Source organism: Lissotriton helveticus, chromosome 4_1 (assembly GCF_964261635.1).
Source record: "Lissotriton helveticus chromosome 4_1, aLisHel1.1, whole genome shotgun sequence".
Classification (NCBI taxonomy): Eukaryota; Metazoa; Chordata; class Amphibia; order Caudata; family Salamandridae; genus Lissotriton; species Lissotriton helveticus.
The window spans coordinates 1,518,997,288-1,519,022,543 of record NC_136063.1 but is presented as its reverse complement, the minus strand read 5'-3'; the positions used below and the strand labels follow the sequence as shown (position 1 = coordinate 1,519,022,543).

Genomic DNA, 25,256 nt, shown 5'->3' with positions numbered 1-25,256 from the left:
CAAGTCCTGTTCCATTATGTCTATGGCAGAAGATACTATGCTGTCCAAAGAATATATTCTGGATGAAAGAGTTGTTAACCCATTGTCCACTACAGAGAGAGATTTCTCTAAATTAATAGATCAATTTCTCGTATACGTTCTGCAGTCTCTGTTTGAGTAATCTTTCATTCTTCATTATAAGCATCATAGATACCGGCGTATATAAAACGTTTATGACGCGGTTTAGCAGGTCCTTGTAAGAAGTCCCTCAGATCAGCGCCATCTTTAAGTTAAGATAAGTTACTTCTTTTAGTGTCGATTTTTGTAGCCACTTAAGGCACAGTTTCCCTACACTAGATGATGTTACTATTCCTGGATGCTGTCTCTGAACATAGCTTGGTTCTGGCCTAGTGAATTTGAAACCCTGGCTTTTGTTCTGGAGTCTGTCTTGACAAATGTTTGTGTCTGTGGGCCAGATCAACTATTTTTTCCAATTAGGATCTGTTCTGTTTTCAAGAAAAATAGTATGTATGTCGACCACCCCCTCTGTAGTGTTTTTACTATCGCGTGTAGGTGTAGGTATGGACAGTTTGTTTAAATCTTTTATCATGGCTAACCCAAGACAATATGTCTGTTGAACAGTGTCATTTAAAAACATTATTTGTTCAGGGATGATGCAGGCTCTAAATAAGGCTTCTAATCCCTGCACCTGCCAGTCTTTTGTGCCCCAGACAGTTTTTGTCTCAATGTTGTCTTTCCAAAAGTCAAAGCCTAAGGTAGACAGCTGAGCAAAAAAGGCCGCAGAATAAATTTGCTTAGTATTAGTCAGCATACTTTTCATTCCTGTCTTATTAATATTTTTAAAGTAAAATGTTTCTGGATTTGGAGTAATAAAACCTGAAAAGTATGGAAATTTGTCATAAAATGTTTTTGAGCTACCCTTTGGTGGTGTAGGACAATGTTCCCATTGTTTATAATTTATGCATTTCTAGGGTTTGCAGATTTGTGCAAGAAATGATGACCTTAGTGATTATAACGGTACATTTGTCCATAATCTGCTGAACCTTCTAAGTATTCATGATTTGTAAATTTTGCAGACATTTCTAAGTCTGACATCATATTGTTTACAGTCTCAAAGTCCCAATCATCAAAAAAGGTACTAGATGAAACAAAGTCACTCAAGGAAACCTTGAATTGGTGTAGAATCTTCAACAGCTCTGCAGGACCAAATATGTCATAATCAGTTATGTCCCAAGCTCTACCACCAGGTATAGGAACAGCTGTGATGTTCACTGATGACAAGTCTCTTTGTTCACGATGCGATGATTTGTGTGGTTTGAGGAGTAAGTTGATATTCTTACATGCAGTATCTTTTTTACTATATATTCCATTTATCAGCATTCCCAAAGTAATTACCAGAGTCAACCAAAGTAGAAGAAAAAGTACACCCACCACAATCCAAAGTTCAATCCATGGTGAAACTAGATAAATCTCTTCCAGGTGATGAAAAAGTTCTGTTGCTTGCTCCTTAAAAGTTATTTTTACTGGCATTGTTTCAGGTTCACCAGGATCCTCTGAAAACCTATCAAAGTTAATGAAATAGCCTGAGGCAGTTCTGTCAATTGTAGGGATTGCATCAGGATTCGTTGAAATCGCTGGAACCACTTGATCACTAGTTACATTTGTATAGTCAGTTGCTATTTCATTGTAGACTGGCATTTCTTGATGAACTGTTATTTGGGTTTCAGGAGTCACAAGTTCCATGGCTTTCTTGCATAGTCCTCTTTTCGCACTGCAGATTCTTCAAAGTTGATGAGTCTCTCAGTTTGAACCTCTTGGATAGTAGCCAGATTCAGGTGTCTGCTACATCTTTGGAGTCCACTTGGCCTACTACTTATGATAAGCCACATGATGTGGTTTGACCAGGTCGATGGACACAAACCTGTTCTCCTTTTTACCAGCAATGGGCGGAAGTATCACTGTTTTTGATCCGTGGATGGCTAGGAAAAGGTACTGCTTTTCTGTAAGAAGGCCCAAGTTCCTTCTTGTCAGCGATATTTTCTCTGACTAGATCCCCAATCTTTGGAATCCAGGCAAACCTTGCTGGGACAGGTGGTTTTCCTTCAGTGGTCATTGGCTTCAGTAACATGTTGCTTCGGCTTTTTCTTATTTCATTTAAGTCCTGCAACACAGCCAAACGATCTTTGATATCAAAGGGGTTTTGTTCTACCACTGAAGTGTGATGATCAAGGTCCTGAACAATCATTCTAGTTCCAAAAAGGATTGCATATGGAGTGATACCCCCTAGAGAACTTCTTGGCAGATTGTTAAGACTACGTTGGACACTTATTAGATGTTTGACTCACCCGTCACCCCAGCTTAATACCTTAGCTGTTATAGATTGCTTTATGTCCCAGTTCTTTCTCTTCACTACCGAATTTCCCTCAGGATGGAATGGACTAGAATACCGCAGTGCAACGCCCAGATTGGCCATGGCCTTCTTGTAAGCTCGAGAGCTAAACGCAGGACCCCGGTCAGAATGTAGCGTGCCGACTGCGTATGTGTCTATAAAGACTTACAAATCTTTTATAACAGTTCATGCGTCAGCCGAGCGCTGAGGCCACATCCAAATGAATCTGTCCTAATAGCTGTGGGACCGCATTTGTCCATAGGGACGTCTGCGTGTAGATAGTCTAATCAGTCTAACAATGGTGTCTGTACTGGGCTAGCGACACTGTAGTCAGGTATCTGGGGGCGTTCTCTGCTGCGATCTGTATTGCAGTCATGGCAACTAATTGCAAATGTGTGAATGTGACCATTCATTCCTGGCCACCAGTATGTCTCCTGTAATTCTAGTATAGATTTAGAGATCCTCTGATGTATCAGAACCTTTCCCATATGTGCTTCCTGTATCAAAGCTACTCTACGTTTCCTGTTTGAAATTACCCTATCCCCCACTCCAGGAATACAAGCAAAAGGAACAGAGTTTGCATCAATTATGTATGGGTATTCGAGTGGATAGTTTTGAGGTAACGCTGCACCGCTGCCTTTGCTTGTGGCATTGACAGCTAGCATTATTTTGCCGTCTATTTTTGTTTTTGAACGAGTGATTGCCGCTACAGAAGCAGTTTGCACAGCTACCTTCGTGGCTTCTTCAGCCAATGAATTCCCTACAACGTGAACGCCATCACGTTGATGACTCAGTGTATGTATCACGTGAGTTTTTTGTAGTTCTTTCTGTAACAGAACTATTTGTTCCCAAAGCCACTTATGTTTGATTGTGCCACCTATTGCATCTTTGAAACCATTTTGAATCCAGTTCTGCAAGCATTCATTGTAAGATTAAACACAATAATACGAATCGCACAGTATAAGAGTGGGGAATTTGCGATCAGTATTTTCAAGCGCCATCTTGAATGCTTGTAGTTCAGTTTGTTGAGCTGTACAATCTCCTAGAGATTAAGTTTTAGTGACCATTGGGCGGAATTTACCATCTCGACAGCGACCTTAAACCATCCCGCACGCAGCACTTTAAGCTGGTTTACCCCCAATTGAGGGTTGTGCTGATCCGTCTGTATAAATTATGCAATCATACTGCTCTAGAGGTAGAATCGCTGTAGGCAGAGGACATTCTTGTTCGTATTGTAGAAATTCTTGTGTTTTCAAATAGGGGTCAAAAACGTATTTAACGTCTGTTGCAGCAAAAGAATTAACCCATTGTATCCATCTCGTATGTAAAGCTTTTGCATTTGGAATGCTCGCTTTTGTCACTGCCTCTAAGGCAGGTACAGGAGTAACGACCATTATGCACTTACCCTGTGTGAGGGCTCTCTCTTTTGCTACTGCAGTTTGAACCACTGTCAGAATTTTTTCTGTTGAAGTGAATTTCATTTCTGTTTGTGTGTACAAGTGTGATTCATAAGCTATGGGTACTTTTTCTCCTTCATTAAAGGTTAAGTACGTGAATCCGCATCTTCCTGGAATGATTCAGATCACTAAGTTGCGTGCGTTTACGCATGTTTGTAAATGTGTTGTTGCTAACATGTCTGTTTGCACTGAACACAATATTTATATGTGTTTTTTTAGTCCAATTACCTGTTTTGAAATCAGGTTTAATTAGTATGTAGAGAGGTTAAACCCTTTCTGCATACTTTAGAATATATGTTCTTCCGAAATTTTGGAAACCTAGAATTGACTGTAAGTTTTTCAGCGTTTTTGAAGGTTGGAGCAGCAAACATTTTTCTAAAAAGTTGGCTGCCAGGCTCTTGCCTTCAATTGATAACTCGTATCCTAGAAAAAGGACATTGAGGTGGGCAATTCTTGATTTTTGTAAAATTGAATTTATACCCTTCAGAGGCGATACCAAGTATAATGGTATTCACTCTGTTCAAGTGCCAGTCCAAGTCATCGTCTGTTAGATAGATGTCATCGACATAAGATAATGCCTCATCATCATACGTTTGTAGTAACTCTGTTACTCTGGCTGAAAATAACCCTGGACTATCCTTGAATCCCTGGGGGAGACGACAGAAGTAGCGCTGTGTCCCCATAATTGAGAAAGCGGTCAAGTACCTACTCTCTAGTGCAATATTTTGATAGAAGAAACCTTTAGAAATATCTAATGTGGTTTTATATTTTTTATGCACAATGTTATTCATTAGTGCTGCACTCTGTGCATTTTGTACTGCAAAAGTTTTGCAACAAGAGTTTAAATGTCCTTAATCCAAAACTAGACGATATGTATTGTCTGGTTTGGACACAGGAAACAAAGGATTGTTCATTGACGAGGTGCATGTTTTAATCACCCCTTGGTATTCAAGTTGATCTAATATTTCCCTGACCTGTTTTTTAGCTTCTTGCTTAACTGGATACTGCATTTGCGCAATTGGTTGAGTTTTCAATTGGATTTTATGGTGAGGAGAATCCTCATCCCATCCTACATGATTTTTGTATAATGCAGGAGTCTGGGCTACCGCCCATTTCCTGACACAGGTATATTTTTTATGAATTGAAACGTGATTTGAGAAGACTGGCATAATGATGTCTTTGCCATGTGGGCACTCCCTGACAAATTCAGGTGGCCAGTCTTGTTCAGCTAGAGGAATGTCATAACACTGTGAGAGCTTCTCCCAAAAGAGTGCTCTTATTTTTTCTAGTTATGTCCCCCTCCATCCAGAGTGTTACTTCATATAACTTGTGTGGGACACTAACACTGGTACCTGCAGTTTCAACTTGGATGTACTCATTCAAGTCTACTGTCTCCAGATGATCATTCAAGATCTTGCGAGCTATGGTTACTTCTGGTGTGCTGTCTAACATTGTCTGAGCCCACTCCCCGTTCTTGAGTTGTGTCCTCAAGATCCTCGGCATGTCTGATTTTTAGACCTGCTCCCTTCTTTTTGGTGAATTGGGTTATCATATTTTTTGGAACGTGTTGATCGTCTTTGGACTTCACACGTTCTTCTTTGTGTACTGACCGTCCTCTTCTTTTGGATTTCTGTGATGAAGTCTGAAAGGTACGAGAGGAACGTGTATCAGTATCTTGATATCTATCAGGTTTTCAGGACTTTCAGTTAGTTGGGGTTTCACTGGTTTACCACCCAAACTGTCTCTACCTAGTCCTTCATAGGTTTTTTAAAATTATTCTGGCTAGTTCTTGTGGTTGCTCAGTTATATCAAATTCTCTTAATTTTTGTCGGATCGCCACGGATACTGCTTCACCTTTAAAATGAGCTAATATTGTTGAGACCTGTTTGAAATCCTTCAGTAATTTCATACTTAAGTTTAAAGCAGACTCTTCCCCGTAATCATTTTGAATCTGTTTCAGGACGTCTGCGTCTGGTATTACCTCCATAGACATAACACCATGTGTTTTGGTATAGATTGCAGCAAAGACTGTACCCCAAGTGTCGCAGTCCTCCAGGTGTGGTGCGATCCCCATCGGTAAACAGATTGTTAGGATTCTGTGTTTATCATGAGGGGTAGTATCAAGAATTACTGCCTCCATTTGAGTAATTTTTGGAGCTATCCAGAATGGAATGTGTTCCCAATTTGCGGGTAATTTAACAATGACTGATTGTATAGTCTGTGGTGTAATTTTATTTGTGTTCTCCTGGTAAGGGGTGTGTTGTGGAATCCTTATAGGAGGTTGGACTGTTAGAGTCTGCATGACATATTGAACCAATTGTCTATGGATTTTGATTACTTGTTTTAGTTGAACTAATAGTTCCGCACCTGTCATTTCCTCAATGGCAGTATGTGCTGTATAGCTGGATAAAACCGGCCATGTTGCTCCTGGTCTACTTAGTGGACTGAGCCTGATAATGTGATTTATATGTTGTAGGGCGCCTTTAAACCAGAGCGCGTGCTCTTGGTAAGTTAGTGGAATTTCAATATCCTCGAAAGCAATGTATTCCGTTGGAGGTTCCTCTTCTTTGTAGAAGTGAAACACATGTGTTACTGGATTTGCTTCAGGGAACATAATCCATGAATAGAATACCTCTGTCTGACGATATTCATGTGTCTCTATCACAAAAATTACCCTACTACCTCTTGATGAAAGGCCATTTTTTATACGTTTTATAGTGATGGCTTTCCTTAAATTTTCTGGGATGATTATAGCATCTGCATCGGTATCTCAGAAACCTGTAACGTCAAAGCCTGCTACGGCTGGATCAGTTGCATCTCCACCGTTCTCGGTATTGCTATCCTGCATTTTGTTGACTGAATGTTTGCAGAGCAAGTTTCAAGGAAACAAAGATAGGGTGCACAATATTTTGGAACACTGTATCCTTCAACGTTGAACAAAACCAATAACTAATACATAGGACTTTCGTCCTACTCAGTTATGGCGGATATTTTATCCTTTTACCCACTCCAGATGTCTATTGGAGTACTTACTTGAAAAAGGGGTCTCTGAGAAAAGCACGACTGAGTTACTTTAGTATCTAGCATTAAATTAGTGCCTTACCAAACGTTGGGCGCCATGCAGTGTAGTTCCTATATTCCCAATAGGCTCTGCGCATTGGAATAATATATCCTATAGGTTAGACATAGGACTGAGGTTGACTAGGTCTCTATCGAACATACTAAACTTAATAGTGAGTGCCAGCTAGGTCACTAGAAACTTTCTCGAATCCACAAGAAGGGATTCGTTTCTGACAACCGCATAAAGATGACAACTTTGTTTCCCTAGAATAAGAAATATATCTCTAGAGTTGCGGAAACAATAGATAAGTATTTCACTCAGCCAATCGTGCATGCTTCATTTCAACAGAGTTGCAGAGAAATAGAGAGACGGGCGGTTTCAATAGAAAGGGGTTTATTGAACAGTCTTCTTTCTCATGGAAGAAAAGTGAACTGCTACAATCGTAATGCAGGCTGCAAATTATAATGCGTACAGCGAGAATAATATTATAAAATAACACTGTAAGAGCATTGTATGGTTTCTAAGCCATAAAAATACATACATAAATAACAATGACTAAAATACTCAACTGGTGCTTCTAAAATACGCCTACCCCAATGTACCTAACCTAAGTCTAGTACACTGGAATAAGTAAGTATTGTGTAGCCTAGGTTTAATTTTCTTTGCCAAGAATCTATCCAAGATTTCTCTAGGTTCTAATCAGCTCCATGCCTTAGTTAGAATGAAGGAGGTCTGGTATCTCTGTCTCGAATATCTCGATCTCCCAACACCCCGCAAGGGGAGCTTGGAAACACTGGAGCTGGATTCTCAGCAGGAGAAGGGCAGCCTCTTGATCAGTGCGTCAGCTGAAGAGTTGGCTTCCTTCGGCACTTGCTGTAGCGAGCTGCGTCGGGAAAGTAGATAGTCACACTGCACTGAACCACCGTGTCTTGCTAGCGCAAGTGAAGGTATATTTACACCTAGAAGGTGTCTAGGAATGCCATAGTTTGACGTAAAGTCAGACATAATAACGTCAGGAAAGAACCTCTAGGGAATAGTTGTTCTTTACAATGTACATGAGTTCCCGGACAAATCAATATTCAAGCAAGGGGAAGTTCCCTGACTGCTTAAGCTGATTTTCCAAGAAATCGTTTTGACATTTGGTACCGGTGGAAGTAGCCATGCCTGTATTTGGTCTGAATGGGCTATGTCTAAATAAGGGCTTGATTTCTATGCCTATATTAGGGCAATGGGAAGTGTACCTATATAAGGGCATTTATCAGGAAAATTGACTCGGAGCCTAAAGCGCCACACCACACCCACTCCACTTTATTATGTACGACATTACTAAGTTCTAAACACATTAAAATATATCTAAACGTGTTAAAAACCCACTCAAAATACATAAAAATGCATTGGTAGTGGTTGTACAGGAAAAGAGCATTTGTGCTGTACGCATTTAAAAGCAATGTTTCATTCAAAGAATATAGTTTGATATTTGAAAATGCTATCCGAATGAATTACGAAAATACAGTTATGAAATGACTCTTAATTACAGAAGAAAAAGTCGAGACCATTCCATGGCAGAATATATGTAAACTGTTTGAATGTGGACAAGGTCAAATATTGTCTCTTGGAAGTTTTTAAATGAATTCTAGTTCTCTATGAATAGTTCTACTTTAAGCAGATTACTTTGTGCCAAAAAAGGAAAAAATATAAATTTGGAAACAAGTTTGATTATAGAAAAAATAGAGTTCCAAAGTTAGAAGCTTGTTTTGAAAAATGAAGGTCAAATTCAGAGTCTCTCAGAACACTGTGTGCCAACTCAACGGTCAGTGTTATTGTTTGGGGAAAACATCAAATGTTCTAAGTCTGTAAATAATTTGTCTACCGTTGTAGGTGAAAGTTGGATTACCTCGTTAAGCAGATTAACCGCACATAGATGTGAAGCATCGCCATCAGCGTTGGTCACATTAGCAATATTCAAAGTAGATGGTACCTGTGCGCATGTTGGTCCATGTATCTCACCACCAGCATGTCGCATCTGTGAGATCTCAATGAATGCCGTCATCAGGATTGGTAGCCGCTGGGGACAACACAGTGCATGAGCCGTTACCGGTCCAAGCAAAGTATCAACTTCCATTGGTTGGACTGATGGGAGTGCATGAGTTCCCGGACAAATCAATATTCAAGCAAGGGGAATTTCCCTAACTGCTTAAGCCGATTTTCCAAGAAATCAGTGTGATGTTTGGTACGGGAGGAAGTAGCCATGCCTGCATTTGGTCTGCATGGGCTATGTCTAAATAAGGGCTTGATTTCTATGCCTATATTAGGGCAATGTGAAGTGTACCTATATAAGGGCATGAGTGTTTGATTGGTTCAGATGCTCCGCCCATCACCACCCCCTTTTGTACCGCTTTGTTCGCCATAAGTTGGCAGGGTATGTCTAGACGTCGAGTCCCTTGCTCACTTTGCCACAGGATTCAAGCAAGCCTGGCTGAAGACGGCTGAAATGCCAGAAACCGGTCCTAGGAAGCTTGATTCCGGTCCAGGGAAGGCATGGCTTGGCAGTTCGGGCTGGACTGTTCCCATGAGGCACAGGGTCAGACTGATTTGCATATGGCCATGTCTGAACTGGGGTGGCAGAGTGGGCTAAAGAACGGTGATGGATTAAACCCAGATCTGTTGACTAGGTGTGAGTGTCTGATTGGTTCAGATGCTCCGTCCATCACCACCCCCTTTTGTACCGCTTTGTTCGCCATAAGTTGGCAGGGTATGCTCAGACATTGAGTCCCTTGCTCACTTTGCCACTGGATTCAAGCAAGCCTGGATGAAGACGGCTGAAATGCCAGAAACCGGTCCTAGGAAGCTTGATTCCGGTCCAGGGAAGGCATGGCGTGGCAGTTCGAGCTGGACTGTTCCCATAAGGCACAGGGTCAGACTGATTTGAATATGGCCATGTCTGAACTGGGGTGGCAGAGTGGGCTAAAGAACGGTGATGGATTAAACCCAGATCTGTTGACTGGGTGTAAGTTTTGATTGGTTCAGATGCTCCGTCCATCACCACCCCCTTTTGTACCGCTTTGTTCGCCATAAGTTGGCAGGGTATGCTCAGACGTTGAGTCCCTTGCTCACTTTGCCACTGGATTCAAGCAAGCCTGGCTGAAGACGGCTGAAATGCCAGAAACAGGACCTAGGAAGCTTGATTCCGGTCCAGGAAGGCATGGCTTGGCAGTTCGAGCTGGACTGTTCCCATAAGGCACAGTGTCAGACTGATTTGAATATGGCCATGTCTGAAATGGGGTGGCAGAGTGGGCTAAAGAATGGTGATGGATTAAACCCAGATCTGTTGACTGGGTGTGAGTGTTTGATTGGTTCAGATGCTCCGTCCATCACCACCCCCTTTTGTACCGCTTTGTTCACCATAAGATGGCAGGGTATGCTCAGATGTTGAGTCCCTTGCTCACTTTGCCACTGGATTCAAGCAAGCCTGGCTGAAGACGGCTGAATTGCCAGAAAATGGTCCTGGGAAGCTTGATTCCGGTCCAGGAAGGCATGGCTTGGCAGTTCGGGCTGGACTGTTCTCATGAGGCACAGGGTCAGACTGATTTGCATATGGCCATGTCTGAACTTGGGTGGCAGAGTGGGCTAAAGAACGGTGATGGATTAAACCCAGATCTGTTGACTGGGTGTGAGTGTTTGATTTGTTCAGATGCTCCGTCCATCACCACCCCCTCTTGTACCGCTATATAAGGGCATGGATCGGGAAAATTCCCTCGGAGCCTAAAACACCACACAACAAAACTCAACAATTATCCTGTGGAGATGAGGACAATATAGCCCTCCTTAAGTTCGGTGCATAGATCTAACCCACCACCAGTACTGTTTCCAGCGTTTTGTAAGTCAATATCTTCCCTTTGTGTCAGTCCATGTTTTTAGTCATGTGTATGGGAAGGATTTTTAGAATAAATGAACAAATCCTCATTTCTTTGAAGTTGTTGTATTTGTTGTAAGTGCAGATGACCCGGTCTGTATAATGGTGTGGCTACTACTCACCACCCTGCCCATGCACTGCAGTTTAAGTTTTTCAGACTTTTTGTGATAAGTGTTTTTCTTGTAGAAAGACAATAGCACGGTATTTCATGGGCAGAATCGTAAGGACAGGCTATTTCCAGCAGTATTAATGGAATAATCACAGAGAATGGTAAACCAAACAGATCTTACCATGGAGCTGTTAAGATGGCACCTCACTCATCACATCAGTCACTGTGCTGCCACTATCTCAGTCTTTCAAGGGGAAAGGTATTTGGTCCATACCACTCTTTGATCTGGCCTTAGTGGTCCCCATGCTTCTTTTTCTGCATATCGCTTATCCAAATTTTCAAACCCATCGTATTACATTGTGGGTCATCATATGGATCACTCGCCTCTCAGCCCTGGAGACGGTCTGTGACAGTGTGGGTGTAAGATGTCCCTGTGCTGAGAGTCCCAGTTCTCCATTGTTGTTCCAGTTTGGTCAATTCTCAGTGTTTATGCAACTGGGTCCAAGACCAGATAAGGCTGCAAGAGGCCAGTAGCACCCCTGCACTGTCATCATGCTTCTTCTGTCAACTGGACACTGCCTCTGTCTGCTGTCTGTTGCAGGGCTGGATGATGCCTCAGGAGTGGGCAAATCTCTTTGGGATGCCAGGCTCTCCTGGAGCCTCATCAGTAGCCGGCCATCATAAACTCAGTCAAGCTCTACCCCCACAAAGCATTTTCTTAATATTGTTGATGATGCTGCTGTGTTAAGGAAATGTCAGTAATGATGTCATACCATTTTGCAAGCTGTTTAGATAGCTGACTCAGCTCATGCACCTGCTACAAATGTCTCCTGGCGTGCTTGCCAACACACGGTTGTGATCCACAGTACTTAGGGCCTCATTTACAATATTTTGATGCAAAGCAGTGCAACAAGCCTTCCAGCTGCACTGCCAGGCATCAAAATAAAAGGGCAGGAATGCGCTGTCTGTAAAAGTTACGAAGCGATACAAAAGGGGATGATGGACGGAGAGTTTGAACAAATCAAACACTCACCCCCAGTCAACTGATCTGGGTTTAATCCATCACCATTCTTTAGTTCACTCAGCCACCCCAGTTCAGACATGGCTATATGCAAATCAGTCTGACCCTGTGCCTCATGGGAACAGTCCAGCCCGAACTGCCAAGCCATGTCTTCCCTGGACCGGAAACAAGCATCCTGGGACCGGTTTCGGATTCATAATCCTCATCAGCCAGGCTATCTTGAATCCAGTGGCCAAGTGAACAAGGGACTCATGTCTGAGCATACCCTGCCACACTTAGGGCGAAGAAAGCGATACAAAAGGGGATGATGGACGGAGAGTTTGAACAAATCAAACACTCACCCCCAGTCAACTGATCTGGGTTTAATCCATCACCATGCAAAAAAACGATGGATTTAGGCCCAGATCCTTGTACTGGGGTGAATGTATGACATTGTTCTACATTCTGTCCATCAACTGTGTTTTTTGCAATTTTCACCCCCGAGTGGGCTGGGTATGCTCAGACGTGAGTCCCAGGCTCTCCACACCACTGGAGTCAAGCTATCCAGGCTGATGAAGGCTGATAGCCAGAAACCGGTCCTTGGATGCTTGATTCTGATCTGGGAAAGACATGGCTTGGTAGTTCGGACTGGACTGTTCCCATGAGGCACAGGGTCAGAGCTGATTTGCATATAGCCAGTGTCTAACCCAGGGTGGTGAGGAGTGCAACAAAACGATGGATTTAGGCCCAGATCCTTGTACTGGGGTGAATGTATGACATTGTTCTACATTCTGTACATCAACTGTGTTTTTTGCAATTTTCACCCCCGAGTGGGCTGGGTATGCTCAGACGTGAGTCCCAGGCTCTCCACACCACTGGAGTCAAGCTATCCAGGCTGATGAAGGCTGATAGCCAGAAACCGGTCCTTGGATGCTTGATTCCGATCTGGGAAAGACATGGCTTGGTAGTTCGGACTGGACTGTTCCCATGAGGCACAGGGTCAGAGCTGATTTGCATATAGCCAGTGTCTAACCCAGGGTGGTGTGGAGTGCAAAAAAACAATGGATTTAGGCCCAGATCCTTGTACTGGGGTGAATGTATGACATTGTTCTACATTCTGTCCATCAACTGTGTTTTTTGCAATTTTCACCCCGAGTGGGATGGGTATGCTCAGACGTGAGTCCCAGGCTCTCCACACCACTGGAGTCAAGCTATCCAGGCTGATGAAGGCTGATAGCCAGAAACTGGTCCTTGGATGCTTGATTCCGATCTGGGAAAGACATGGCTTGGTAGTTCGGACTGGACTGTTCCCATGAGGCACAGGGTCAGAGCTGATTTGCATATAGCCAGTGTCTAACCCAGGGTGGTGTGGAGTGCAAAAAAACGATGGATTTAGGCCCAGATCCTTGTACTGGGGTGAATGTATGACATTGTTCTACATTCTGTCCATCTCCCCTGCACAATTAAAGAAAAAGGGGTAACGCTGTGTCCCTCAGAACCTGGGCATTATATGGTTAAACAAGAAAGTGAGCACTTGAAACACAACTGTCACCAAACTGCACTTTGCCACTTATATTGACAGTCTACCTATGTATTGTATAATCATCATTGAATGACTCAATTCTGATAAAGTGATACAGTACAGCCAATCAGACAATCTTATGATTTATTTGTTAAAACATTGATTTTGAAAATAGTGTGTATATGAGAGCACCTGTCCTACAGTGCATTCCATAGCAGTACCAAAAGTGATTTTGGTATTTTACCCAACAGAACCACTCTCTTGTTTAACCTTCTTCCCTGCACGGCACACAAATAGCAGCCATTTGCCAACGCAGACATCCTTGCATTATTTTGCAAGGGTGCCTGTGCTGAGGGGTTGATTGTTTTTGTGCAGGAAGAGACACCTTCCTGCACAAAAACAATCATTAGAGGCATTTTCCTCTTTCTATGCATGCTGCAGAATGCAGCACTCATAGAAAGAGGAAAAAACGAGGAAAAATAAAAGTATTTCTCCTTGTTGCGACTCCTTATGTCTCCCCTGGGAGGCGTAGGATTGTGACCCATTTCCTGGTTTACCAAATTTTGTAAATCTGGGAATGCTTCATGTTCCATGGGTGCTGCGTCGGAACACCCACAGCAACACCCATGGAGCGCCCCTTTCAAGCAGAGTTATGCGTGAAGGGAAATATATTTACAGTTTATAAAACATCACGCAGGGTGACTTTATATGGCCTTGTAAATATGGGGCAGCCCATTCCGCTGCCCAATAAAAGAGACACACCAGCAGCGCAAGGGTCTTGTAAATAAGATTCTTAATATTTAAAATGAGTGCCAGTGCCCAAAGTTTCTCTCTGAAGCCTGCTGCTGGTGCTGCCAAATGCTGGGATAGTTGAATACCAAGTTTGATTAATCTTAGTTACACCTCTTGCCTCTTTCGGTCACCACCATACACTCCCTTTACCATTATCTCAATTTTGCAGGTTCTTTTTTATCCCAAATATTCTCCCTTTGTTACTGCTTTATGGTCATTGTTCTCCCTTTATCCTCCCCCGCACCCTTCCTTTTCTGTCTTTCTCTTTTTTGTTCTTGGTCAAAATCTGATAATAAAAACCAGTGCTTAAAAATGACCGCAACTACAGGCTCAAATTAAGCACTGATGATCCATCATTTTGTTTAAAAATGTGCACCATTAAGATTAAAAATGTTATATACAAATCAGGAGTCAGTACTGTAAAATGTTCTAGTTTGCACTCTGTTGATGATTAACTTCATCTGCGTTCTTCTTCAGGGTTTGCTCTTATTCACTGCGTAAATGATGGATTCAGCCGAGTTCCGAAAGAGGGGAAAGGAAATGGTGGATTACATTGCGGATTACCTGGAGGAGATTGAAAAGAGGCAGGTGTATCCTGGAGTGAATCCAGGGTATCTGAGACCCATGATTCCTGCATCCGCCCCCGAAGACCCTGAGACATTCGAAGATGTCATGAAAGATGTTGAGAGGGTTATTATGCCTGGAGTAAGTAGACACGTGTTTAAAATATGTACATTAAGGAGTTGGTTACTTCTGGCTTTCTTCTCTATTGAAGGTTTTTCATGTCAATTTTGAAACCATACACATGTGTTTAGAAAACAAATGGTTATTGACTGAATGCGAATGGCTAAACCTGCCCACAAATATCAAATAATTCTGATCTTGCAAGCAGATTACCCAAAAGTACATTAGTCAGAATGTCACAGTTTTAAGGAGAAACAAGTGCAAGCTCAGGATGTGTCTGAAACATACCACTTGCCAACTTCCATAGGACTTGGTTGGAGGAAAAGACAAATTAACAATTGTGTGGTTTTGCAGAAATTCAGTGTGTTAAAGGATAATGTTTTGGCACTACCCCTGCTTGTTTAAAACCCATCTGCATGTGAATGTATGTGATGCCCTGCATCTCTGGGAGCATTTGTAAAATAATTTTTACATCTGATTATTGAATAATGTGCACTGTATGCTTGGGTTATATGAACAGCGGAATTAAGTCTGAATCCTACTATACCGCAGATTTAAATAGCGCTGAGTGATGCAGTTTTGTCAATTTGTAATTCTTTAAATATCAAGTATTGCTAGTATCCATCTCATTGGTGTTGCATTTTTTGACTTTGGAAGGATGACTGACTGAGGCAGGACTGATTTAGCCAGATACTATTCAGATATGTGATTGCAACATGCAGGGTCAAGCCAACCTCAGATTGCGAATCCACTGAACAAATTTAGAAGTTTCTTTGAAAGACAGGGTCTTTTCTTTCTTTTCACTGGAGTGATATGCTGCATCTCATGTTTGGACCTCCCATGCCTCATCTCTTAAAGTATGTGTAGTTATTGACAAAGAGCCGCACAGACTCTATGTATAATAATATCTTCGTATATGTGAGGAAGGGGTGTAAATGTCCTTCGTATTCCTTTGAAGTCATGGAGAACTGGTGCAGTGTTGCAACCTGTTTCACACCAACTGTGGACCAAACACAATGGGCCAGATTCCATGCAACACAGCAAAGCAGTTTATTGAATGGGAGAGAACACAAATGCGCCATATCTACTAAGATATAGCGCTGTTTTGCACCATGGTCCTCCTGGGTTTGCATCCCCAGCGCCAAGAAACCGCCTGGTAGTCGTGCGCTTAACAAATATTTTAACTTCAACTTCATATCTGGGTTATAGGCAGGATTATTTTTGTGCAGGGATACTTTCATGCACAAAAATAGCCCTTAGAGGCATATTACCGCAGCACAAATCAAAAGAAGATAACAGGGAGAAATAGAGATATTTCTCCTTGTTATGCCCCTGTCACGTAGGCACAGTATTTTTGCACACAGCTAAGTTTACATGTCTTTGTAAATCTGGTCTGTATCAAAAATACATGTGTGGATGCATGGGAATGCCCATGCTTCAGCCATGTAACGCGTACCCCACGCAAAGTAAGACAAGATAGCACAATGCTCTGTGTTGCATTTCTTTGTATTTACTAAGCCACGCTATAGTAAATGTCAAAAAGGATTTTGCGTGGGCTGAGTCACAAGAGTGGCGAAACCTCAACAGAAATCATAGTAAATCCAGGCCAAAATGTATACTTACTACCTGGGGCTGTATTACGTATGCGGTACATTTTCCTTGTTAGCTCTGGGCGCACATTTCATAAGGTGAGCCCAGTGCTAACCAGGAAAATGTGCCAAATTATAGTGAATGCGCAGTCCCCAGGGCAGCCGCGAACTCACACTGCCCTAGGTGAAAAACAGAGCGGCTGCTTTAAAGCTGCTCCGTGTTTCATTGTGCAGACAGGCAACCTGCCTGCATATTGAAGGGGGTGTAGAGGTCCCCTTGCAGGCGGGTGCAGAGGAAAAGGGATTCACTCATTTGCATGGGGCCACACCCCCATGCAAATAAGGAAATGCCCTCTGATGATAGCGCTAGTGCTTTATGTGCACCAGTGCTATCAGTATTACAGAAGGGGACACACAAGCGCCTGCGGCCCCTTCTCTGATACCAAGGTGCCCCAGGGGCCTGCAAAGCAGGTGCAAATGCCCGTTGTGCCCCTGGGGCCCTCCGGTTACAATGCCCTGGTGCTAATTTTCTTGTTTGTAAAGATCAATCAGTGAAAATGTCATTTCTGCAATGGTTGGTTTGTGCAAATGATAAAGCAAACTTGCACTGATACCAGCAAAAAACAATCAACAATAGTGCAATCTTAATAATGTGGTTCAAGACTAATAATTGGTGAAGTATTAAAAAGGGCAACTATGAAAAAAAGGAAAACTGCAGCTCCTGCAGGATCCCAGTCTGAAGAAATTAGGTGTTGTCATGTAGTGTGGTTATTGCAGTGAGCCATTGCTTTTAATGGAAAAACAGTAAAAGCAAGATATATGCGCAGCAAGCGTAGACAGAGCTCATAGGTCTGGCCTTGTTAATCTGATGGTCATCGTTTTTATTTTTAATACAAGCATATGCCACAAAGTAGGATTATTTTTTTTAAAGAATTATACTGTTGTCTAAATGTTGTGGCCATATGCTTGTAATAAATCTAATTTAAAAATAAATGAGCAATCACAGAGATTTTTAATGGAATAGTTTGGGTGATTTCCAGCAGGCAGTTCTACTTAGGACAGAAACAGAAATAATTCCAGCTTTAATGCACATCACAGGAAAATAATATTCTTCTTGGTGAAAAGAAAATCCACCGTTGGCTTTGAATTACTGCAAACAGAAGAAACAGAATAAACACAAAGGCATCAATAACATTGTAAAAAAATACAAAAGAAAAGAAAAAAAAGAAACACTGGGAAGTAATGTACTGGGTACCATCCCTATGTTGGACTTGGCCCTTCTGGCAGGTTCACCCCTAAACTTTTTGCTTTTAATGGTGACCTGGTGATGGTGAATTTTGGGTTCTGCGCACTTTCACTGTGTCCCAGTGGAAAGTGCGTGCACACTCTGAGTGCGTGGAGTAAGGTTGGCCTGCCCTCCCATAGGAATGCATGGGGAATGTATGTGTCCCTGGTAGTTCCTGATGCGTGGGGTGTACAGGCTCGAGTCTGGTATGTGCGGACTCGTGTGATTGAATGCTGCGAAATGATGTATGCGGCGTGTATGTGTCTAGTGTGGAAGTGCCACTTCTAGACATGGCTGTGTGTGTGCTGTAAAGGTGCTGGCGTGTGACTGGCTGGAGCTGGCTGGGATGCCAGGCTCCATGAGTCATGATGGGTCTGCCCTGTGGTGAGTGCGGAGATTAGCATGCTGATGGCTGGGGAGGAGTGCACCTGGGTCCTGAATAGGGCTGGGCTTTCCCCACACAATGCTGGCTCCGCCCCCTGTGGTGCGTCTAACGACCCTTACCCTGCCAGTGAATAGAGTGAGGGGCTGAGCACATCAAGGGTGCTCCCAGACCAGCTGCGACAGGTTTCTTCCCCACCCTGCACCTCAGACAAAGGAATTTACAGTATAAGAAGGGGCTGTGTCCCCTTACAATTTGTTCTGTTCCAGGATCCTGTCTGAGGGGGCTGCTGCTGTTGCTGGGCAGGAGGACCGCCACTTGGATTGCCTCCCTGCCTGGAGGCCCAGTGAGCTGGCTCTGGGCCCAGCCTTGCCCCTACATGCCTAGAAGAACTTTGTGGGAACTTTATTGGGCTTATAGCGCCTGGGAGCGCTGTATTTGACCTCTAGCGCTGGGAGCGCTTTATTTGCCTCGTAGCGCCTGGGAGCGCTTCATTTTCACCAAGCGGCTGCCCACGCCGTATCTTTGCCGTTATTTATTTAATTGATTATAGCGAGTGCCTACCTCGCTTGATTATTGATTTTTGAGGGAGCCTACCACTCGTGTGTCCCCCCGCATCACCGCCGCAGCCCGGGACAGCCGGAAATTGCTGCCCGGCCCGCGACCAGGAAGTCAGGCAGGCCGGGGGCGGGACTGCGGGACACCCTTGTGACATCATTACCGGGCCACGCTGTGATTGGCTGCCGGCCCGGGACCTGACGGGGAAGCCGAGAGAAGCGAAACCAGAAGCCAATGCCGGCTCGAGCAGGGCTCCCCTGAGGGACGGGAGAGCCCAGCGGGGCGCCTGGAGACCGGTATCCAAGTCAAGACCCAGGCGGGAGCACCCTCCGCGCTGGGCCGCACCAGAGAGAAGACCGGCAGCCAGAGAACCGGTCAGTGCAGCTCCGAGTGGAAAGGGGGGCCGTCGGGGCACATTGCCGGTGCCCGCGCCCCCCCTCCGGTGTGTAGAGCCTGCTGAGGCTCAGGGGACATATCTTTGTGTTTGAGCCCCCGAGCGGGGCTCCTACATTGGAGGGGCATTGGTTGCTTCGAGTCTCCCGCGAGGGACTCCAGCTCAGGGGGCATTATTGTTTAGGCTCTTGGCGGGGGGCTCCAACAAAGGCGGCATTTTACTAGTCCGAGCCAGAGAGGCTCGAGGGGGCATCTTGGCAAACTCGAGTCCCCTGAGTGGGTCTCCAATGACGGCCCATTTGTTTAGTTAGAGCTTGAAGGGCTCGTGGGGGCATTTCTGTCTTTAGAGCCACGGAGGCTCAGAGGGGGCCAGTCATTTGTTTAGAGCCCAGAGAGGCTCTTGGGTGACATTGCATTTGTTTAGGGCCACGAGGCCCCGAGCCCACAGTTAGTTGGTCAGAGCCCCGAGGCTCCCCCACTGTGCGTGGCCCCATTGTTGTTCCAGAGCCTGCGAGGCTCCAGCGTTGGCCCCTCATTGTCTTCACAGCTGCCCAGCACTTCGTGGACAGCTGCTACGTTTAGGCCCCTGACATTGGGACACAGGGCGTCCTAGCCCCAACAAGGCCAGAGGGCCTAGGGACTGCCACAGGTGGTGGCTCATGTGAGTTTTGCTCAATTGTGTTCTTTGATACACCTCTGAATGTTTTTAGGCATCATGTGTTTTCCTTCCTTACACCGCTGAATGTATGTTTATGCATCATGTGTTAAATGTTCCTATGCCTATACCCCTAAATGTATGGTGATACTTAGGTGGTTGTTTTTCTCCTAGTACAGGTGTTGCTAATGAAGTCCTGGTTCCCTGCGCAATATTCTCCTAAGGTGGTTAGGGTTGCGTAGGTGGTACTACTGGTTACCAGTGATTACTGCTTGCGTGCCTAATGTTCTATTTGATGCTAAAGTGATTATTATTCTATGTGCAAGTGCTAATTCTACCATGTGCTAAGTTCTAAAAGTGCTGATTCATGACAGTGGTCCAGGTGGACCTGTCTTGTACATATCCCCTGTAAATTCTGCCCGTGCCTGTTGGCACATTGTAAAGTGGAGTAGTGTGGCTCACTGGTTAGAGGTGGCAGGCCTGAGAGCAGAAGTCAGCCTGGGACCAGGGTTCAATTCCCGACGCGGCAGGGTCGTGGACCTTGGTCAGCGGACTCGATAATTCTCGCTTCGGTGCTTACTCTAATCAGCGGTTCCACTCGGCAACTCTGGGCATTAGCTTGCCTAATCTCCACAACGGCCCCACCAATTCTGGGGATGCCTGGCTCCACCTTGGGGACTCCCAGCAAGGGACCATCCCACAGGGAAAGCCAGGACGGGTTCCCCAGAGTTATACAGCGCCGGGACGCCCCGTTGCTGGGGCAGCTGTGCGCTTTACAAGTATACTACATTTAAAGTGTGTGGTTTTATCTAATGTGTTTTGGTGTAATACAAAGGCTATTTTTCTATATAACCTTGTGTGGGGTTTCCTTTGTGGTGGGCCTTGGGTGTTGTTGCTGGGGTGCGTGCGCAAACACTTAACTCACATTGCCTCCGAGTTTAGACTTACTGCTCATGCTACGTTGCCAAGGGGGTGAGCAGGGGTTATCTTGGCGTGTAACTCCCTTGCCCTGACGTGGAAGTGGTGGTCTCTGACTGACTTTGGCGCAAGCCCTGGCCAGCCAGGGATCACATTTCTAACACCCTAGTACTGAAGGCTTACTTTTCTTTTTAGGCGGATAGCACCAAACTTATCTGACAAAATACCAACTCTTGCAATGCAAGAAAGCCAATGGCTGACATAGGCTGAGCCATTGCCCCGTGCTATATGTATTGTTGGTGGAACCAAAATATGAATGACAGGCCCACAGATCAATGGATTAACAAGGATAACCAAAAGCCCCTCTATGTAGGTATATATGTATGCTTTTTATGAGGATATGGACCAGCACTGAAAAAGAGAATGTAATGATCTGCTTTGAGAGGGCCCAGAGGTCTATAAGGGGAACTGTGAAATCTTCAGATAAGTGAGTGCATATGAAAGGTACCACCAGAGACTTTAGGAGCAGTGGCGGACCTCTAGCAGCCCGAACGGACCCCATGTATCTGCTGCTACGAGAGACAGTGCACACCCACAAGGTATTATAAATACCTGGGTTCCTGCACTCCCAGATGCTTCTCTGGCAGAATATGGCCCTGAAGATAGATCAATATATGAACTTCTTCACAGGTGGGGCATCTAAAGGGTGACATTATCTGGCTGGTACCACACTCTAATGGAGGAACTCCAGTCTAAACACTTATGGTTTTCCTTGAGGGAATACTAGCAGACAACTCGAGGAAAAACTTGTAAGGAAGAAGACTGGGATATGCTGATGGAGACATATGGTAGAGGCCTCAGAGAAGCCAGTCTGACATTCAGTTACTTCAAGCTGGCACATACCTGGCACTGGTCCAGAAAATAGAGAGACTTGCACACTTCTCCCAATCCTCCCATTGATGGAGATGTGGAGATCCTGAAGGGAATATGTTGCATTTGTTCTGGTATGAGGGGGCCAACACTATGAATACCTCAAATGATGTCCTACTCAACTTTTATCTGGCATAGGTTATTTACTCACTGGACCTCCTAAATGAGTCCATCAGCATAGGAAGTGGTGGACAGACACAGCATTGGTTGTGGTGAAAATGTGTATTCTGAGTTGGTGGGGAGAAGCCAGTCCCCACCCACGCTGATATGACTTGGCTCTATGGCAGAGCAACAGCAGCACTACATGAAAAAATAATTTAGCATTTAACTGATCAGTCTCAGATATATGAGGCTCTGTAGTCTCCCTTTTCATCATCCTAATCTTAGGACATAAACTGCTCCGTTAGTCTGAATATGGTGCTTGCTAAATATTAGGAAATTGTGAACTGGAACATGTACAGTACCTACTCCTATATACACCACTAACAAAAAACACACTAACTCCATAACTGGCTGTTTAGTGGACCTTGCTTTAGCCCTCCTTCGAGACTATGGACCTTTTCCAAATAATATTTAGCTGACTACTTTATATTAGGTAATATATTACTTAGTTTCTAAAATTATGTTTGTATTTTCAATATTACTGCCTGGAGTGCGGACTTTTATACGGCGTTCATTTATTTGTTTCTTTCCTCCCCTTTCCCCTTTTTTCATTTTACTTGTTCTTCTGTAATGGAAAGTAAACATGCATCATTGCAGAAAATCGAATAATGATAAAAATAACAACAAAAAGAAATAACTTTACATATCGTTGAAGATGACTCGTAAATGTACCCTTGCTGAACCTGGTGGAACAGTGATGCTCAATCAACAATTGTTTACCCAGTCCTTTCTTTCAAATCCCAAAGGCCCAAAATGGTGGGCAATGACTTCACTTTGGAATTGACCGATAGGTGAACTCATGTTTCCCTCCACGTCTGCAGACAGTGTCCCGTTTCCCAGCTGGTGACTGTGACAGACAGACCGAGGCCACTGGTGAGAGGGTTGGATGACCATAGGCACAGGTGAACAGCCCTGGGTAAACAGTGATACTGGCATATAGAGAAATTGCAGCAAGTGCAAGGGGCAGATGGGAAGTCTTCCGCAGTGGTAGGTGGAGAGGGAGATGGGTTGGCAACCGAATGTTGGCAGGGGGGCACAATGTTCAAATCCAACGAGGGAGCACATAGATAAGGAAATGGGAGGGCACAAAAGAAAGGAAATGCACTAGGGGGTTCCCTGGTGCACCATTAGTACGTACACTATAATTTATCGAGAAATAGGGAAATCAGCAGGTAAACTCTATAGGGGGATTGTTGAAAAGACTGATGCTGGAGGACAACGACAAGCAGTAGGTTGATTCAAACACATAATGCAAACTCTTCAAGTTCAGCTAGCACGAGTCAAACGTTCCAAAACAAACACACACATTTCCCAGTCCTTTTTCATACTGCAGAACTTCAGGTTGTGCTTGTCCAGAGCATTTATCTACTGGAAACCTTCTTTGCACATACTCCCAAATTTATTCTAAAAGCATATCGTCAGTTCATCGTGACACAGGGCTATGCCCTCCTGTAACTTAATTGAGAAGTACTAGGAGTGGTCTCTGCCAGGGACCACTGCACACCCAAAGTGACAAAACTATCTCTCTCTCTCCCTCCCCCTTTAGTGTGGGAACGCGAATCATTGTGACTTTCGACCCCAAATCTGACCCCAAAACTATGCTCTGACTTAGGCTCTGTACACATCCCAAAGAATTGTACTGTACTGCATACTTGTTAGAATATGAACCCTTCGTCACTTTTTGCAACAAAACCGCACCTCTCCCAAAGATAAACGTGATCATTTAGATTGTATGGCACATGCTCCCTGTAAGGGACAAGTGTCGCATGTGTAACATCCCATATTTGCTTGCATTGCCATGGTCTCCATTCACTCACAAATGCTAGTGTTGTAGCTAGCAGCTGCCAAGACTTCTCTGTGTACTAGCCTGCTAACAGCTAGCGTGCTTTTCATGCATATGCACAAAGGCAAACAGAGTTTAGTGGATGAACTTCAAACTTCACTGGCCAAATCAATAAAGTTAAACATTACATAATTACACCCAGGAAAGGTTAAGCACTGCAGAGCAAACACTGAATCATTAGCAGTGATTGAACACCGCTGCGGATCCGCTCGCAAACGTGGGCAAACTAAGAAACTAGGGGCCAGATGTACAAAGCTAATTTGAGGTCGCAAACGGCCTGATTCACAGAATCCGGCTGTTTGCAACTGCAAAACAGCATTTGTAAATGTACAGAGGCTCAATTTGCGATACCTTACAGTAACCAGCTACATACTCACATTCCAAAGATAGCCGGTATGTGGGGTTGGCCAGTAACCCTATGTTAGCCAATGTGGTTAAAAGCACTTCCACCGCAAATAAAAACTTGGAAGTGTTGCTGTTAAGACATATGTAAAAATATTTGTCCTACTTGTTAATATACATATCCCTGCCTTCTGGCTCCTTAGGCCTTCCTTAGGGAAGACTTACATATATTGCTAAGGGAAGTGTGGGCTTTGCCACTAGTTTAAATGGCAAATTCGAACTAGCTGTGTTACCACTGCACTTCCAGTCTGCAGTGGCAGACTGGGGCCCATGTTTGTACATTGTCACACACAGCGTAGCACAAACAGTGATGCAGCTCTGGGTGGACACTCTGCCTTACATGCCCTAGGCACCCTGGGAACAATATTAGGGACTTATAAGTAAGTCATCCTGTGCCAATCGGGGATAGCCAGTTTGACATACACTTTGTAATGGATTTGAACACTGGCACTGAGGTCTGGTTAGCTGGCCTCCGTGCACTCTCAGTGCATAAACCAGCAGCATCAGTCTAAAAATGTAGGGGTGAGCATGAAAAAAGATTCATTTCCATACAGGACTCTTTTGAGCACCTTTATCTCTTTATTTACAAGAAAAGCCATAACGCCACCTCTCACAGCAGTCTATACTATAACCAGGAAAACCAGTGTCTGTGCATCCTCTCAAGGATGCACAGTGTGTCAGACTGAGAGATTGCTCCAAATACCATCAATGAAGACTCCCCTTCCCTTCCCTCTCTGCATCAAAGAGGTACACACCCAAACTCTCTTCATCTCTTAAATAGAGTCACCCTACCAGAGATACAGTGGCAACATCTGAAGAATTGTACACCAAAACATCTCACCACTTACCATCTCCTGCCACGGTTTTGGCACTTCAATTATCCGCTCCCATAGTCACAGACTACGGAATCCAATGCTGCTCCTCTCCCATACACCCACCTATGGTAGAACCACATGGCCCCAAAGAACATGCACTTTAGAATAACCTTGCAGAGCTAGGCAGAACAGAAAGAAAGTTTTGCCTAATATGCGTGTGCTCTGTTTTAAACATTACTTAGTCTTTGTTACTCACTAAATTTGTTTAAATAGAATTACAGTGTATAATAAGGATTGTTATTACAAAACTATCATTTTGTAGACACAATATTGGTGTGGGCAAAATATTGTGTCAAGAATATCTGGGACAAAAATACTAAATGTAAGTTCCTACAGG

General features: G+C 44.0%; 1 protein-coding gene across 3 annotated transcripts in view; it reads left to right on the top strand.

Annotated features, from left to right (window-relative positions):
* Positions 1-25,256, top strand: part of LOC144829209 (aromatic-L-amino-acid decarboxylase-like) — a 799,768-nt gene that overhangs the window by 193,450 nt on the left and 581,062 nt on the right. For all 3 annotated transcript variants that reach the window (XM_078688118.1, XM_078688116.1, XM_078688117.1), the window contains exon 2: positions 14,721-14,948. In XM_078688118.1, the coding sequence (XP_078544244.1) occupies positions 14,745-14,948 (204 nt within the window). In that variant the 5' untranslated portion in view covers positions 14,721-14,744. The remainder of the gene's footprint in view (positions 1-14,720; positions 14,949-25,256) is intronic.